Here is a 17825-nt window from a genome sequence, read left to right on the forward strand (position 1 = left end):
CTTAACACAACTAAAATATTAATTTCAAAAAAAAATTCAAAAAAAAAATGTAATTTCGAAAAATAAATATTAATAATAATAAAAATATCTGGAAACAAATCTATGATTATTTTTAAGAGAATCCCTAAATATTTGGAAACAAATTAATAAAACATAATTTTAGGGAAAAAATAATAATTTACTCTTAAAACAACTAAAATATTAATTTCGGAAAAAAATAAATTTCAAAAAAAAAATCGAAAAATAAATAATAATAATAATAATAATAATAATAATAATAATAATAATATCTGGAAACAAATTAATAAAACATAATTTTGGAAAAAAAAAAATTTACTCTTAAAACAACTAAAATATTAATTTCGGAAAAAAATAAAATTCGAAAAAAATATTTAATTTCGAAAAATAAATAAATAATAATAATAAATCTGGAAACAAATTAATAAAACATAATTTTGGAAAAAAATAAAAATTTACTCTTAAAACAACTAAAATATTAATTTCGAAAAAAATATAAATTTTAAAAGTAGTTGAGAAATTTAAGGAAATAATATTTTAAAAGAAAAATAATAAAACGACAAAAAAAATAAAAAAAAAACAATTTAAAAATAAAATATATTTTTTGAAAAAAACAATGGCAAAAAAAAAACGAAATTTAGGTAAAATAAAAATGTAAATAAAATATATTTAGGAAAATATTAAAAGTAGTTGAGAAGTTTAAGGAAAGAATATTTTAAAAGAAAATAAAAAAACGATAAAAAAATAAAAAAAACAATTTAAAAATTAAAAATATTTTTCGAAAAAAATGGCAAAAAAAACGAAATTTACAGAAAATAAAAATGTAAATAAAATATATTTAGGAAAAGATTAAAAGTAGTTGAGAAATTTAAGGAAAGGATATTTTAGTAAAACCATAAATTAGCAAAAAACCGGCTCAATCAAAAAACCTTAAAAAAACCGATTTTTCATGCAGTGTCCGGACACTGCAGTGTCCGAAAATCACTACTCTTAATTATATTCCATATTGCGTAACTGTTACAATAAAGGGCGAAAAACCCTATTTATAAGGATATTAACTGTTGATTGTGCTCATAGTCCGCGTCAGAAATATCAAATATGTCTCTCGATTCCTTGAAGCTTGCAGATGAACTTCAGCGCATAAATATCTTATTTAACGAGCTCACATTTCGGCTTTTCAATCTCCGCTTCTTGTGCAACAATAAGAAGTTCCATAACTTCTTGCTTCTCTTCAATGGAGCCCGAAATCTCAACTGAAACTCTCTTCTTCCATTCCTTAAGTCTCACATCAGTTTCATTTGTTATTTTCTAAAAATTAAAATAAAATAAAACGTATGTAAAAACTAATCAAATATAATTTCAAAAATTAGCACCTGAAATATACAATAATTTACTTTGTTGCAGAAATATTCGGTAACATGCAACCGTCAGAATTCTAATGCCTTGACATACCACTTTTCAAAAGTGTAATGATAGCTTGATGGACTCCCTACGTCCACTAATTCAAGACCTTCTTTCTTTTTTGGGACGTCCACCAACTCAAGGCCTATCCATTTTTAGTAAGTTTTTATTTATATTTAATTGGTGGGTCCCAAAACAATACACTTTTTCTCCACTCAACTAATAAACAATATATTAACTAGAACGATCTCCCGTGCGATGCACGGCGAGTATCGAAATTAAACGACATCAATTACTCAATAAAATTTTGGATTTAAAAACGTAAATTTTCAACTTTGTATAAAGTGTAATGACAATTATAGTTATTAAATAATTAATAATCATTTGATAATGAAAATTAGCATTATATTTTATTATAATTATAAAGTATGATGCATCATAATAAATAAATAATTCACAAATATAAAAAAAATTAAAATTATATTTTTTAATATATATACTAATTTCATCTACAAAGTTAAATTAACATTAATACAAAAAAAATATTTTAAAAAAAGAGTTATAAAATGAACCAATATATACTCCTTCACCTCTATTACATTTAAACTATTATAATTAAAAAAATATATGTAAACACAAACACATGATATTTACTTATTTTTATCTAAAAATACAAAAAAAAAATTAATTAATATAATAGAAAAAAGTAAACATGTCATTAAAGAGAAAATTAACACTCATTAAAGTAGAGAGGAAAGAACAAAATACTAATATTTTAAAACTTTAAATTATCATAACTTATTCTAAATTAGTTTTTTTATCAAAAGATGAAAGATAAAAGATAAATTTTATAGTAAAGAGAGAGAGAGAGAGAGAGAGAGAGAAAATAATATAATAACAACAATTATTAAATTACAATAAAACAATTTCGATATAATATTAATAACAACAATAATAATAGTGCAAAAAAAGGAAGAGATAAAAATATAAAAGCATAGAGAAAAAGAAATAGGAGAGAGAGAAATAATTACCATAATTTTTTTAATTACAATAACTTATTTGTTTCAAATTCATATTTTATGATTTTTATACCAAATTAAAGATCTTGTCATTATCTTTAATTTAAGATACATATAGAATATCTTTCTATATATCAATTTTATTTTTTTTTTAAGAAAATCACTAAAGTATGAAAAAGAGAGTAGAAGAGAGAGAAATTGTATGAAAAAAATAGTGAAAAAAACGTGTGATAGAGAGAGGAGAGAGAAAATGTGAAAAAATGCATAGTGAAAGGAAAGAGAAAAATTGGCGGGAACAAAAACTGGTGTTTCATATATATATAGATTGTGGGTCCTTTTCTCCACTCAACTAATAAAAATACACTTTTTCTTAAAACCCATGTTTTACTACTTAGGTCCTGAATTAGTGGACGGAGGGAGTACTTGTTAGCGCATTCCATAAAAAAAAAGAAAGATAAATGGTACAAAGACACATGTTGCGCATCTAATAATGAGAGTGCTGGACATAAGAGTGCGGCATAGAACTTACCTAAACAATAATGCTACGTCCACCTTTTTTATTTTGATTCTAATCTAAGAGATTCTTTAAGTGCTTGTTTGATTAAAGTAGAGGAATAAAAAGAGAATAAAATCAAATAAAGAAGTGAAGTGGTAACTGTAAACACAAATTTTATTGTATTCAATTTAATGAAATACAAAAATGTGTACAAATCCAAAATATATGGATTGAGATGAATTTGTTGCGGGTTGCGAATCTCCACTTGATCATCTGATTATCCTCTTCAAATGTTACTTGAAATCTTTGGAGGGAAGTACGTCTTCTTGATCTCCTTGGATTTGACTTGATGACTTGAACTTGAATTTGAATTTGATATGTTTCTTGAAATCTTTGGAGGGAAGTTCGCCTTCTTGATCTCCTTGGATTTGATTTGATGACTTGAACTTGAATTTGTATTTGATGACGTCAATCCAGAGGGCTTCCACCTTATTTCTGAATTAAACGTTGACTTTGATGAATTTGATGAAGAACGTGTTGACTTCCTTGTAGAACGCCTTGAACCTTGAGCTTTGGGCTTTATAATGTTGATGCAGAGGGCCTACGCATTATTTCTGGATCGAGCGTTGGATTTGACTTGAGCTTTTGGGTTGCTTCCACGAAGAATGTCTTGATTGTTGGAGATGACTTCGTTGTAGTGAATTACTCCTAAATGATTTGTGTGTGTTTAGAACTGATATGAGGAGTGAGGACCCCTATTTATAGTTGTAGGAAGAGTCAAGCTTTGGGCCAGAGCCCACATGATTATGGGCTTAGGGCTGACGTGGCACAATCATATTGGCTCTTGAAGATTGATATATATCAATATTAGATTTGACTTGCTGCCAAAGAAATTGATCTCTATCTTTGAAATATGGTAAGATCTTTATTAATAATATATCATATTTAATCTTGGATTTCATAAGATTCCAAAATAAATAAAGATATAAAATTAATAAAATATTTTTATTTTTGTTAAATTTGTGTGCCTACAGTAACAATAATTATTTTTTTATTGAGTATTTGATTTAATAATAAAAATAAATCACTAATAAAAAAAAATCATTTTTTTGTCTTCCTTCTATTTTAAAAGACACCAAATTAAATGATTAAATTACCATCAAATAAAAATAATAATTAATTCATTATCCAAATCAAACAACAATCAACTTCCTAAAACACCCCATCCAACATGTGCTAAGGCTACCCGGTATAAGTTTAATTAATTTAAAGAGAAAGTCATCAAATATTCATGACCCGGTATGTCAGCCAACTCCAATGTCATGGTGTAGCTTTTTATCCCCCCTCTTGCCATGTGTCAAAGTCTAATTGATGTATTAAATTTTATTTAAATAAAATTGTATTATAATTTTTCTTTGTAAAAAAAATATTAAAACTATATTAAATTTTTTATTATTTCCAGCTCTATAAATAGAACCTAATTTCTGTATATTTTCACAAACAAATCAAATTTCTCTATTTCTTCCCAATTTATCATTTTGTTTAATTTTTTCTTCAAGTATTGTACTTTGATTTATTTAATTTCAGTTATATGTTTAATTATTGTAATCTTCATTTGTGATTAAGTTAAGTATAAATTATAATATATGACAATGTTTAATTATAATATGATTACAATTTTTTTTAAATATTTATTTTATTTTGTTAAATATAATAAATAAATATTTAATTTTAATTTTAACTTTATTTTAGATATTAAATAATTAAAAATAAAGTGAAAAGAAAAAATATGTATGTTGGGTTGGTGTCATCATTGGGAGTAAAAATTGTATATTAGGTTGTGGGTTGTGTTGTGTTGGTGGATGAGAGATAAATGAATATTTTATTAAAAAGTTGAGTAATGTTGAATTGGATAAGTGAGCTTTTTTTTTTTTTTTTTTTTTTCGTATTATGCGCATAAATAAAATAAATTTAATTGGTATAATGTGGTTGGGTGGCGACTGGCGAGTCTCAGTCATCAGCGACGCGTTACTACCAAGTATAGCAGCTAGCAGCTACTCCTCTCTCCGCCCGCCGCCATCGCCGTCGCCGCCGCAAATGCCACCCACGTCTATTCTCCTTCCCCCTCTCTTTAATCCTTAGGATCTACCGCTTCAGCTGCTGATTAGATTGATTTCCATCAGTTTTCCCCAATTTTCCGCTCATAGTTTGTGAGATCATACAGATCCGAATTCGGGTGCCATGGATCTGGCGGCGGAAGAACTTCAATTCTTGAGCATCACCGACATCCTCAAAGAATCAATCGCTATCCCCAAACAGTCGCCTAAAATCGTGGACAATCGTGAGTCGTAGGAGAGATTTGCGGGGCATCTTCGGCGGAGTGGATTTAGCGTTGTCCGGCAGAGAGGCGGCGGGAGGCGGCGGCGATCTGAGTTTCGGGCGGAGATTCATTTGCGGCGGATGGCGCAACCATTACTGTTGCGTCGCGATCGGAATTCAAACAGTAGAGGAATCGCCGATCTGGATTATTGATTTTCCAGATGCCGGAGGTCTCAGATTCTGTCCCGTTCCAGAATTTTACAAGCCGCGCTACAAATATGGGATTCGAACCAAAGAGAGTTTTGATTTTTCGATATAAATTGGATAACAAAGTTCATAGGAGTATATTTATTTTTATTAAACAAAAATCTGGATGAGTTTTGATTAAATTGGATACCATGCTCACATTTATTATTTTAAAAATATTTTTTATAAAAACAAAATTTGAATGATAAAATTTTTAAAAAGTATATACTCCCTCTGTCCCACGAATCTTGACACGTTTTCCTTTTTGGGCCGTCCCACGAATCTTGACACGTTTCCTTTTTTGGTAATAATTATTACCTTCTCTCACCTACTTTATCACCTTTATTATATTATCTCTCCTACTTTATCACTTTTATTACATTATCTCTCATACTTTATCAATTTTATACTACTACTTTATTAATTACACACTTAAAACACTAATCTACAACTCCTTAGTTCTCGTGCCGAACCCAAACGTGTCAAGACTCGCGGGACGGAGGGAGTACCATAACTTTGAATTTATCAACCTATTATTAGCTAATAAAAATAAAATTAAATGATAAAAAATAATTATATATCTTAGATTAATGGAATAAACCCTAGTTAATAATCACAAAATTAAATTAAAACATATAATGTTGAAATCGAAGAAAAAAATAAATAAAATTAAAAAAAAATACAAAATAAAACATAAAGTATGATACACTGAAACCATTATTTTTTCAAATGAGTTATTATAAATTTAGAAAGTATATATAAGTGGCTTAAAATGGGAAATAGATGAATTAGAATGTTGAAAATTTGAAAAAACGTTCTCAAACTTTTTTTTTTTTTTGACGCGAAAAAACGTCAATGTTTAAGGATTACACAAATTGTACAAATTATACGATTAAAACATTTAAAATTATTCAATTCGTCAAAATATGAGTGTAAAAAATAGATACACCGATGTTTAAGTTTGAGAATTAGTGAATAGTAATAAATATTTTTGTAAAACTGAATATTGATAGGTTTTTAAGTAATCGTGTAAGAATCTAACCGTGAATTTCTCCTTCGAAAATAAAGCCTTTTTTTTAATTAATATTTGTCATCCTTTTTTCTCGACGGTAATCTAGGAGATTCTTTAATTTTTTCTGCATTATGCGTATAAATAAAACAAAATTAGTTGGTATAATGTGGTTGAGTCGAGTTATCAGAGACGCGTTACTCCCAAGAATAGCAGCTGGCAGCTACTCCTCTCCGCCCGCCGCCGCCGCCGTTGCCGCCGCAAATGCCACCCACGTCTATTCTCCTTCCCCCTCTCTTTAATCCTTAGGATCTACCGCTTCAGCTGCTGATTAGATTGATTTCCATCAGTTTTCCCCAATTTTCCGCTCATAGTTTGTGAGATCATACAGATCCGAATTCGGGTGCCATGGATCTGGCGGCGGAAGAACTTCAATTCTTGAGCATCACCGACATCCTCAAAGAATCAATCGCTATCCCCAAACAGTCGCCTAAAACCTTCTACCTCGTTACCCTAACCTTGATTTTCCCCCTCTCATTCGCCATCTTAGCTCACTCTCTCTTCACTCACCCTATTCTCTCTCAGCTTCAGTCCGATCCCTCCGCCGCCTCCTCCGACTGGACGAAGCTACTAATTTTCCAGTTCTTCTACCTTATCTTCCTCTTCGCCTTCTCCCTCCTCTCCACCGCCGCTGTGGTCTTCACCGTCGCTTCTCTCTACACCTCCAAGCCCGTCTCCTTCTCCTCCACCATCTCCGCCATTCCCAGCGTTTTTAAGCGCCTATTCGTCACTTTTCTGTGGGTTTCTCTCACTATGGTAGTGTATAATATTGTCTTCTTGTTGTTTATTGGGCTTCTTCTTGTCGCCGTTGACATGCAGAATGTTTTACTGTTCTTGTTCTCCTTGGTGGTTGTGTTCTTGATGTTCTTGGTCGTCCACGTTTACATTAGCGCATTGTGGCATCTTGCTAGCGTAGTGTCTGTTGTCGAGCCTGTCTATGGTTTTGCTGCAATGAAGAAGAGCTACGAGTTATTGAAGGGGAAGAGTGGCATGGGTTTTATTCTTGTTTTCAGTTACCTTGCTATTTGTGGGGTGATCAGTATGCTCTTTGGGTCGGTTGTGGTTCATGGCGGGGAGGATTACGGGGTGATGACCCGGATTATGGTGGGTGGATTCCTCGTTGGTTTGTTGGTGATCGTGAATCTCATGGGGCTGTTGGTGCAGAGTGTGTTTTACTACGTTTGCAAGAGCTATCATCATCAGGGCATTGATAAGAGTGCGTTATACGATCATCTTGGCGGATATCTTGGGGAGTATGTGCCTCTCAAGAGCAGCATTCAGATGGAAGATTTGGACGCTTGACGCATTAGGGATGCGTTTGGAAATGGTAAATTTCTCTTATTCATTTTACCTGTTGTAATGTAGATGGGGAAAAATGTGTAAAGAAGTACTGTTGAGAACTGTGTGTCTGGACACATCTGCTGTGTTGGAATAAAGAACTGAGGTGGCCCTTGATCTTATTCATTGTTATTAGTTGCCTTGTTTTCAACTCCTTGATCCTTGACGTATTCTGTTTTGTGTATTTAGAGGTCAACTGCTAAGTGATAAAGCTATTAATCCACTATGCAAAATTTGCAACTTAGTATTGGACTATTGGGGTTTAGGCTAGTTATTAGTAATGAAGTTTGATTAGTTGCCTTAACTTTGGGGTTTTGTTACTGTTTTGTCTGACATTCAACAGAATTATTCTTGACATTGTGTTTGTTTGGTTGCAAATCTAGTAATAGCTATATGAGCAACTTGTCAATTATTAAAAGTGGTAGGAGAAAAAGAGGGGAAATAGAACAATATAGATCATATCATTGTTCTGCCTGGTCGGAGGCTTTTTGTGGGACACTACAGCCCGCACATGTTGAGGAAAGATTTTTAAGATGATTTACACATCAATGATGGAATTGAATGTGATTCCTGTAATTATATTTGTGACGTTTAACCTTTTTAGTGGCATAAATTAAAAGTTTCCAGTGTTTATATGTAACTAGTTTGCTTCTTTATTTACTTTGTCATTCAAAAGAGGAATTAAAGAACTCCATTTTGTCAACCCTTGCTGCGTTCTTAGGTGTTAGGAAAAAACTAAGGGGTTATTTTCTTTCATAGCAAAGTCAACTATTCTCATCCATCATGGGTAAGGATAAATCAAATGCAAAGTCTTCTGTGATTAACTTGACAAAATTAGCAATATACAACTGGTTTTGGTTCAACTGAAGACTACTGCCCCGTGGCTGCTGCTGCTGCTGATTTCCGTATTGAATAACTGTGTGTTTATGTTGTATTGAACAATCTACGTTGTATTCAATCCAAGTTGATATTTGATTTAGTAGATTGGCTTACTGATTGACTTGGTATAGATAGACTAATTGAAATATCCCTCTTCTTTCCCGAAACGATGAGTCCTCTAATGCAAGGGAAGTTGATCATCTGATTGGAAATTGTTTATGTTCTTTAAATGGTGAAGTGAATGCTTTGTAAAAGTTTATCATAGCTAGAACATATTATGTCGTTGGCTGATGCTCCATTACATATTTGTTGAAGGGATTCATTCTCTAAGGGAAATTATAAATTTTTGAAATGAAATTTGTGGGTCGTTTATAATTTTTGGCTGAGAGTTTTATGTGCATCCTGTGCTTTTGTGAAATTGCTTTTCTTTGGTGGATCTTGGTTGTAATGTATCATGGGATACAATATGAGTTTTGAATGTTGCTTGCATTGTGAAATACAGCTCTGTAAATTTGAATGCAACAAAATTTGTTTAGCCTCCTTCCCAACTATTATGTGTTACTTTTCGGGGGTGTTTATTTTGCATGATTGATAAAATGGATGATTGAGTATTTTTATCCTTAATAGTAGGATTACTTCAATCTCACCCTTTTGATGGGATAAAAATTAAGCAAAACTAGCTTGGAGGATAAAAATAATCAAAGGCCTTGAGATATTCTAAAATTGCAATCCATCAAAGTAAACAAGGGATTAACCTTATCCACCAAAGTAAACACTCCCTTCATATTTCATTATTGTCCGCTGCTACTTGCAACAAATATCATGTTACAGTTCTAATTGAATGATGGTGGGGACGAGGGCAAAAATGCGAGTTCTAAATGAATATCGTCGTTTGTGTAATAATACTGTAAAGTGGAAAATGAATTTATTACTGTTAAAAAAGAGTGGTCCTCAATCCATTTTTTTTCTTTCTGAAAATGTCGAAACAAAGTTTTTAGTGTGCATGTTCCTTCAGATAATAATTCAGGCTCTTTCAATTTTATATCGATTCTCAAATTTTCTATGATTTTAGAATCATCTAGTATTATTTATTTTGTATGTATATGGATTTGTATATTTGAAACTGGATATTGTGCCTAGTATTTTCAATCAAACCAGTTTTTTAATGTACGATGGGCATATTAATTTTATAATGCTTGACGTCTTTTGTCCAAAAATGGTACTCCAGTGTACTATTAAAATAGTTCTATAAAAGAGAAACAACAATGATATCAGACTGGTTTCAATAATAATAATAATAAAAAAACAATGATATCAGACTTTCTCTAAATAAAAAAGAATGATATCAGACCACCCATTTAGTACGTGACCTAGTAGCCGGGTGATAACGCAGAAAGAAATAAAATTTAAAGGTTAAATAAATAAATAAATCATTTCAGATGACAGATGGTATAAATAATTGAATTAGTATTTTTTTTAACAATTTAAGTTGGTCTCCTTTTTGCACAATCGCACCCATTTGGTATGCCATATTGGACAAGGTGTGATATATTTGATTCAGATATTTTTTTATTATAAGTTATATTAATATTATGTTTGGTAGAATGCATAAAAATATCTATAAAATATAATATATTATTTGATGCGATATATTAAAATTATACAAAGTTAATAATAATTATAATTAATTTGGTATATTATTTATTTTGTATGTATATGGATTTGTATATTTGAAACTGGATATTGTGCCTAGTAGTTTAATCAAACCAATTTTTAAATATACGAGGGGCATATTAATTTTATAATGGTTGACGCCGTTTGTCCAAAAATGTTAAATTATACTACTATTAAAATAGTTATATAAAAGAGAAACAACAATGATATCAGACTTTCTCTAAAAAGAACATAAAATCTCCTGTACGTCCGGGTGTACCCGTACCCTGACCCGAATTCTAATTCGAATCTGATTCAATTGAACTATCTTATATGAATGTCAAGTAAAATAAAATGGGTGGTCTGATATCATTCTTTGTTGAGGTGATATCCTATACACGCGGGTGTACCGTACATTCAGGTTGTGCCCGATCGAATTCTGACCTAATAATGTCACCTAGGTGATAACACAAATAAAATATAGAGGTTAAATAAATAAACAAACCATTTCAGATGACAGATCACATATGCTATATAATTGAATTATTTTTCTAATAATTTAAGCTGGTCCCCTTTTCGCACTCGCACCCGACCGTACGATTACTGTAAAAAAAGTGATATTGTTATTATAGTAGTATGTGTTTTCTGTCACTTTAAATTTTTAAGATGAATAAAAGATTAAGCACGAGATATTTGCCATAAATATTGCACGATGGGAGCATTGAATCGCCATTTCCCCAGAGGTTGGCTGATTTAATTAGTCGATAAGTGCAATTAGTATTATAATAATGTAAAAGTGGACAAACTGAACTTTCTGGTTTGCCGAGTGAGATTTTTGTCTTTACAAGTTAATAAAGTAGTAATTTCTAACAGCACTTTTAATATGAGTGTTGAGTATTGGCTGATTCATGCCGAAAATTGACTATTGATGAACTTGCTTTCCATACATAAATCCTTATTTCTTTCGGTAAATAAGTCGTTCATCAATGAGAAAACTGAAGACTCTCTCTCTCTCTCTTGATTCAATGATAGAGGAGGAAGACGACAGACATTAGAGAGAGAAAGCTCTGACTGATTTTTACTTGCGGCCCCATGAAAGCCTGTTCACTCCAAAAGGAGCGGTCTGTTACCCAGTACTTCCTTCTCTCTTGCTGCTTATCTTAATTCGGAATCAGGATTTTGAATTTTGCTCGCTCAATTCTCAGTTCACTCATCTTATGAAGTGGTGAAATGTATAGTTTTCTCGATTTTATTGTGGTTTGTGGCTACTATTGATCTGACCCCACAATGGAAACTAATTTCCAGCTGGTTCGATAAGCAAATTCACTTATTTAGTTGGTCTTTTGTTAAGGAGTTTGGGGGTTTGAAAACCGCATAGGAAAGTCCGAATTTTTAATAAGAGTGAAGAGGATGGAATCTGGAGTTGATTCTGATGGAGGCAATGAAACTACTAAGGGAAGTATGTGGGTTTTGGAGCAGAAGCTTGATCAGCCCATGGATGAGGAGGCTGGAAGGATTAAAAATATGTACAGAGAAAAGGTAAAAACCACAATTTTTTTTGCTTCTAGCTTAAACGAAACATGAAATTCTTCTCAAGGCACTTGGGGGATATTCACGAGCAAGCTGTAAATTTCCATTTTATCACCTTTTCTTTGGGATCTTGAATTGATCCCATCGTTTTCTTCTTTCCTTCTTTGTTCTTTTATACCGTTTTTGCCCTGCTCCTGCCGATGTGCTGCAGTCCCACATGTTTGGTTTGCTTCGGCCGATAGCAGCTCTTGACTTGACATCACGAAATTGATGGTTTTGTTCTTGCTCAGTAGGATAATTATGTTGTTTCTATTCTAGGATCAGTTTATGCTTAACAAGATGACTGGCTGCTAAGTGCTACTATATTGATGGCGTTCATTGGACAGTTTATTGTACAATATATGATCTTAGGCAGCTGCTTTCTTTGTATATGAAGTTATTAACAATTTGGTTTTGCGGACTGCATTGTTGTTGAGGATAATTTGTTAACCATTTGTTGATCAACTTTTGCTTAAACAGAAATTCTCGGCATTTTTGCTCCTAAGGCTTGCATTCCAGAGTCTGGGAGTGGTATATGGAGACTTGGGAACATCTCCCTTATATGTGTTCTATAACACTTTTCCTCGGGGAATTGAAGATCCGGAGGATGTTGTTGGTGCACTTTCATTGATTATTTATTCCCTTACGCTGATACCTCTGCTTAAATATGTGTTCATTGTCTGTAGAGCAAATGACAATGGTCAAGGTAAGCTTGTATTTTAGCTACCAGTTTTAGTGTCTTATTAATGATCTTGTTTCTAGTTGTTGGAATTCAACAATGCTAGAGCCACTGTTCTTCTGGAACTCTGTCTTATATCTAATAGCTTCACAAATATCTCAAAAAGTTACTTTGGGTGGGGGGGGGGGGGGTAATAGATTTCTAAGCATTTAATGTGTATCTTATCCTTTGATAGGAGGAACACTTGCTCTTTATTCTTTACTTTGTCGACATGCTAAAGTCAAAACAATTCCCAACCAACATCGGACTGACGAGGAGCTCACAACATATAGTCGAAGCACATTCCATGAGCATTCACTTGCTGCAAAAACCAAGAGATGGCTGGAAGCCCACACATTTAGAAGGAAAGCCCTTCTTATTTTAGTACTTGTTGGGAACTGCATGGTGATTGGAGACGGGATTCTCACCCCTGCTATTTCTGGTAAGCATGCATTTTTGTATCTGCACTTCTATTTTTTGTTTCCTATTTTTTTCAAGGGTATGTTTTTCAAACATGGTTGATCTGTATACTTTTGTGCAAATTAACAAACTGATGATGCGCTGTTACAGTTTTAAGGAGACATGCTTCTTAGTTTGCTTCCTCACCTCCTCCCCCCAGAATCGGGGTATATATTTTATGCTACAGACCTTTAAAATGTAACAATTAGAGAACTTGTTTTTGACTTGTCTCTGATAGAGTAAAGGTGGAGTGAACGAGAACTGAACGGATAATATTATAAACGACAGAAACTAAAGGAAACTCCTCACCGAGGCCTACAGGAATAACTGTCCCTAAAACAATACTATAATCCACATGATGACTCCAACTATGTTACACCTATTAAATAGGGAACAAGGAAACCCTGACCCTAAAAGCCCATGCAAACGTTACAGGCCTTTAGCCCAAATTTCCTGACAAGAAATACTAAGAATAAATAACTGACTCAATTAAAAAGAAAAAGAAAAGAAATACAGAAGTGCCACGGTCTATCAGTCTCCATCTCTTAGAGTCTTACATAGAGGTTCATCTATTACTTTGTACATAATAAAGCGAATGATAATTTATTCATCTATGCACGAAATTAAAATGATTTTGCCTGCCTAAGTATTACAAAATGTTCCATGAGGTAGTTGATGGTTTGATTGGTTACGGCACAATGGAGAACTTGCGACATGCTTTTCACCTCAACGGACTATGCTCATGGGCTAGCTTTTCATTCTTTTGGATGAAGTGGAGAAGAGAAAGGTGACCACAAGAGAAAGTACTGTTATATCAAACAACTTAACCATTATACTAGTAAACTCGAATCCATGTTACTGACAAATTCTTTATTAGATTAGCAAGTGTCCTGCATAGATTTGATCTTATAGTTATATGCACTGAAAATGAAGTCGGGGTTTAGAATTATATTAACTGAATTCCTTTACTCAAAGGAAAAGGTGTGAAGTATTCAATTTAACTCATATTTTAGGATGTTTAGCATCTAGGCATTTAATAAAGCAAGTTCATTCCTAGTTCATTTTGGATTCAATTTCAATCTGCCTAGAGACTAGAACAATTTGGAAACATCAGGGATCAAAACATTAACTCTCATGACATTGGTGAAAATTTAACATGGACATTCATGATTCTCACCTGTCTGTGAGCATCTCTTTTTTACAGTGGTTGGCTTCAAAGATGTTAATATTCTTTTTCACTGATGCACCAGACAATGGTCCTATACAAGGTATTGTAAGAGCTATCGGTGCCCACTTTTTCTTCAAGATACTACGTAGTGAAACTTCTACTTGCTTATCAAGGCATTTTGTAGAAACTATATAAAGAACGCTAGCAATCAATTCTCATAATAAAAATTGCATCTTTATTGGCACACAATAATTAATTACTTACATTTTATAAATACTCATTGAGTAAATTGAATGTTGCAGTTCTTTCAGCTTCTGGTGGAATCAAGGTGGATCATCCGAAGATGAGCAGTGGTATTTACTCTATACGGAAAATATACTCTCTATCTTAATTATATGGTACAGTTTAGTTTTGCAGAAAGATTAAGAACAACTTCAGAACAGCAAAAAGGGTAACTAATAAGCAATTTATTGTTTACCATATTCCAATAAGATGATGGTGTACTAGCGAACAGTGGACTATATAATTTGAACGAAGGGAGTTACTTTCTTTACAAAAATTAGTACATGTTTTTGATACACCCATTTCTTCTGGAGTAATATTTTTTGAAATAGTATGTGTTTATTGATACGCCATTTTCTTCTCCTTCTTTAAAAAAAAAAAAATTACTTTTATATTTACTTTCCTACTTACATAGTCATCAATCAGAGTCATGTTTATGGCCTTCAGTAGAAAATTGAGCTGATGTTTATTGGTGCAGATGTGGTTGTACTTGTTTCGGTAGTCATATTAGTTTGCTTGTTCAGCGTGCAACACTATGGCACGGATAAAGTTGGCTGGCTTTTTGCTCCAATTGTACTGCTGTGGTTTCTCATGATTGGCGGCATTGGCATCTTCAATATATATAAGTATGACAGCTCAGTTTTGAGAGCCTTTTCGCCTGTGTACATATATCGCTACTTAAGAAGTGGAAGGGGAGAAGGTTGGACATCCCTTGGGGGGATTATGCTAAGTATCACAGGTTTTCATCTTTTATCTCTTTCTGTCTCTGTATCACCCTCTCTTTCCTTGTCTCATGTGCACATGCATGCAGGCAGGCATGTGCATGAGCATACGCACGTGCAAATACACACACAGCCATTTACATTCATCTTATGTTTTCAAGCATTCCAGTCTTCACATACTGTGTGTTATATCTGGAAGTCAGATGTAGAAATTAAGTACTAAAACTATTAATTATTGCAGGGACAGAAGCACTTTTTGCTGATCTTGCCCATTTTCCAGTTTCTGCTATACAGATTGCTTTTACGGTAATTGTGTTTCCTTGCCTTCTACTAGCTTACTCTGGACAAGCAGCATACCTCATGGAAAACAAAGAACATGTGATGGATGCCTTTTATCGGTCTATTCCAGGTAGGACTGAAGTTGAATCTACTTCCATTTAAGATGAAATTTGGAGATATTTATTGCTTTAGAAGCTCCTTTGATTGTAAATAGTCTTCAAATTTTGATAGTTGACCGAACTACCTAGTGCTAAATTGAAGCAATCTGAGAGTACAATAGCATAGGTTTTGTTGACTTGAGATTTGCAAGGACATTGTTTTGGCATGATTGTGTTTCTGTTCAACTTTGATCTGAAACTTTGTAATTAGACATTGTTTTGCTTAATATCTCACTTTTTAAAATTCTGGGTGCAGAAAGAATATACTGGCCAATGTTTATTATTGCAACTTTAGCTGCTATTGTTGCTAGTCAAGCTTCCATATCTGCTACTTTTTCAATAATAAAACAGGCCCTTGCATTAGGATGTTTCCCAAGGGTCAAAGTTGTACATACATCAAAAAAGTTCCTCGGGCAGATTTATGTTCCTGACATGAATTGGATCCTAATGCTTCTTTGTATTGCTGTTACTGCTGGATTCAGAAACCAAAGTCAAATTGGCAATGCTTACGGTGAGTTTTTTCCAGAATGCTGATGCTTTAATTACGCTGTTAATTCAAATCCTACCCTCAATAAGTATCCATAAGATGTTATATCTTTTTCTAGTAGTAACTGAAACATTTACACGTAATGTGGCAACAGGTACGGCAGTTGTGATTGTTATGCTGGTGACCACTCTCCTGATGATCCTTATAATGTTACTAGTTTGGCACTGCCACTGGATGCTGGTTCTACTGTTCACATTCCTTTCTTTACTCGTGGAGTGTACATATTTCTCAGCAGTGCTTCTCAAGGTCAATCAAGGTGGTTGGGTACCGCTTGTGATAGCTTCTGCCTTTCTAGTTATCATGTACGTCTGGCACTATGGTACTGTTAAAAGATACGAGTTTGAGATGCATAGCAAGGTATCCATGGCTTGGATATTGGGGCTCGGTCCTAGCTTAGGATTGGTCCGCGTACCTGGAATCGGACTTGTGTACACTGAACTAGCCAGTGGTGTGCCTCATATCTTCTCACACTTCATCACGAACCTCCCAGCTATACACTCAGTGGTAGTATTTGTGTGTGTGAAGTACCTTCCAGTGTACACAGTCCCAGAAGAAGAAAGATTTCTTGTGAAACGTATCGGGCCGAAAAACTTCCACATGTTCCGCTGTGTCGCAAGATATGGCTACAAGGACCTTCACAAGAAAGACGAAAATTTTGAGAAGAAGCTCTTTGACAATCTGTTCATGTTTGTTCGGCTGGAGTCCATGATGGAAGGCTGCTCCGACTCTGATGACTACAGCTTGTACGGACAGCAGACGAAACAGTCGAGAGACTTCCTATTAAAAGAGGAGACGCGTGCATCCACATCAGACTGTGACCTTACATTCTCATCAGTCGAGTCTATCGTCCCTGCCAGGTCACAGACGCAGATAAGCAACACGATGAATTCATCAGGAGCAGAGAGCAGCCATACAGAAATGGATGAATTGGAGTTTTTGAGCAAGTGTAGGGATGCAGGGGTGGTTCATATTATGGGGAACACTGTGGTTAAAGCAAGAAGGGAGTCTAGGATATACAAGAAAATTGCTATTGATTATATATATGCTTTCCTTAGAAAGATTTGCAGGGAGAATAGTGTCATTTTCAATGTACCTCATGAAAGCCTTTTGAATGTTGGCCAGATTTTCTTTGTATAGATAGAAACTATTGTTCTAGCTTTGCTGAGCTAAGAATAACAAGAGATCGCCTACCTGTTATCGCTCCTATATTTCATTTCATTAGATCTCAATCAAATGGGGGGAATTATTGATGTACGAATTTATGAAAAAAAGTATCTTCTTAAGTTCCATTTGAACCTATAATTTGTTATTTATGTTCAAACGTAGTTGCTCAATTACCATCTTGATTTTTAATGTCGTTGTTAACCAAATTTGAATTTCAATACTGCTAAATCTCAAAGTGAAATTGGAGCCAACTTTAAGTGGGAAGAGAGAGGCAGAATAGAAAGAATGAAAGGAAAGTCCCAACAACTATTGAAATCACAA

General features: G+C 33.4%; 2 protein-coding genes across 5 annotated transcripts; both read left to right on the forward strand.

The window, feature by feature from the left end:
• Window positions 1–6658: 6658 nt before the first annotated feature.
• LOC131013044 (uncharacterized) lies at window positions 6659–8028 on the forward strand. The gene has a single exon (XM_057941037.1). It carries the CDS (start codon window positions 6917–6919, stop codon window positions 7868–7870), a length of 954 nt encoding a protein of 317 aa, XP_057797020.1. The 5' UTR covers window positions 6659–6916; the 3' UTR covers window positions 7871–8028.
• A 3235-nt stretch (window positions 8029–11263) lies between these two features.
• LOC131013045 (potassium transporter 10-like) lies at window positions 11264–17661 on the forward strand. 4 transcript variants are annotated; one of them, XM_057941038.1, is made up of 8 exons: window positions 11264–11977; window positions 12488–12713; window positions 12922–13167; window positions 14655–14705; window positions 15113–15373; window positions 15598–15765; window positions 16050–16304; window positions 16435–17661. In XM_057941038.1, the coding sequence occupies exons 1-8, from the start codon at window positions 11849–11851 to the stop codon at window positions 17475–17477; spliced, it is 2379 nt and encodes a 792-aa protein (XP_057797021.1). In that variant the 5' UTR covers window positions 11264–11848; the 3' UTR covers window positions 17478–17661. The 4 variants fall into 4 exon arrangements, with proteins under 4 accessions (XP_057797021.1, XP_057797022.1, XP_057797025.1 ...); XM_057941039.1 differs by having other exon boundaries at window positions 16158–16304; XM_057941042.1 differs by lacking the exons at window positions 11264–11977; window positions 12488–12713 and adding an exon at window positions 14389–14452 and having other exon boundaries at window positions 13037–13167.
• Window positions 17662–17825: the final 164 nt, after the last annotated feature.

Source organism: Salvia miltiorrhiza, chromosome 2 (genome assembly GCF_028751815.1).
Source record: "Salvia miltiorrhiza cultivar Shanhuang (shh) chromosome 2, IMPLAD_Smil_shh, whole genome shotgun sequence".
In the NCBI taxonomy this organism is placed as follows: domain Eukaryota; kingdom Viridiplantae; phylum Streptophyta; class Magnoliopsida; order Lamiales; family Lamiaceae; genus Salvia; species Salvia miltiorrhiza.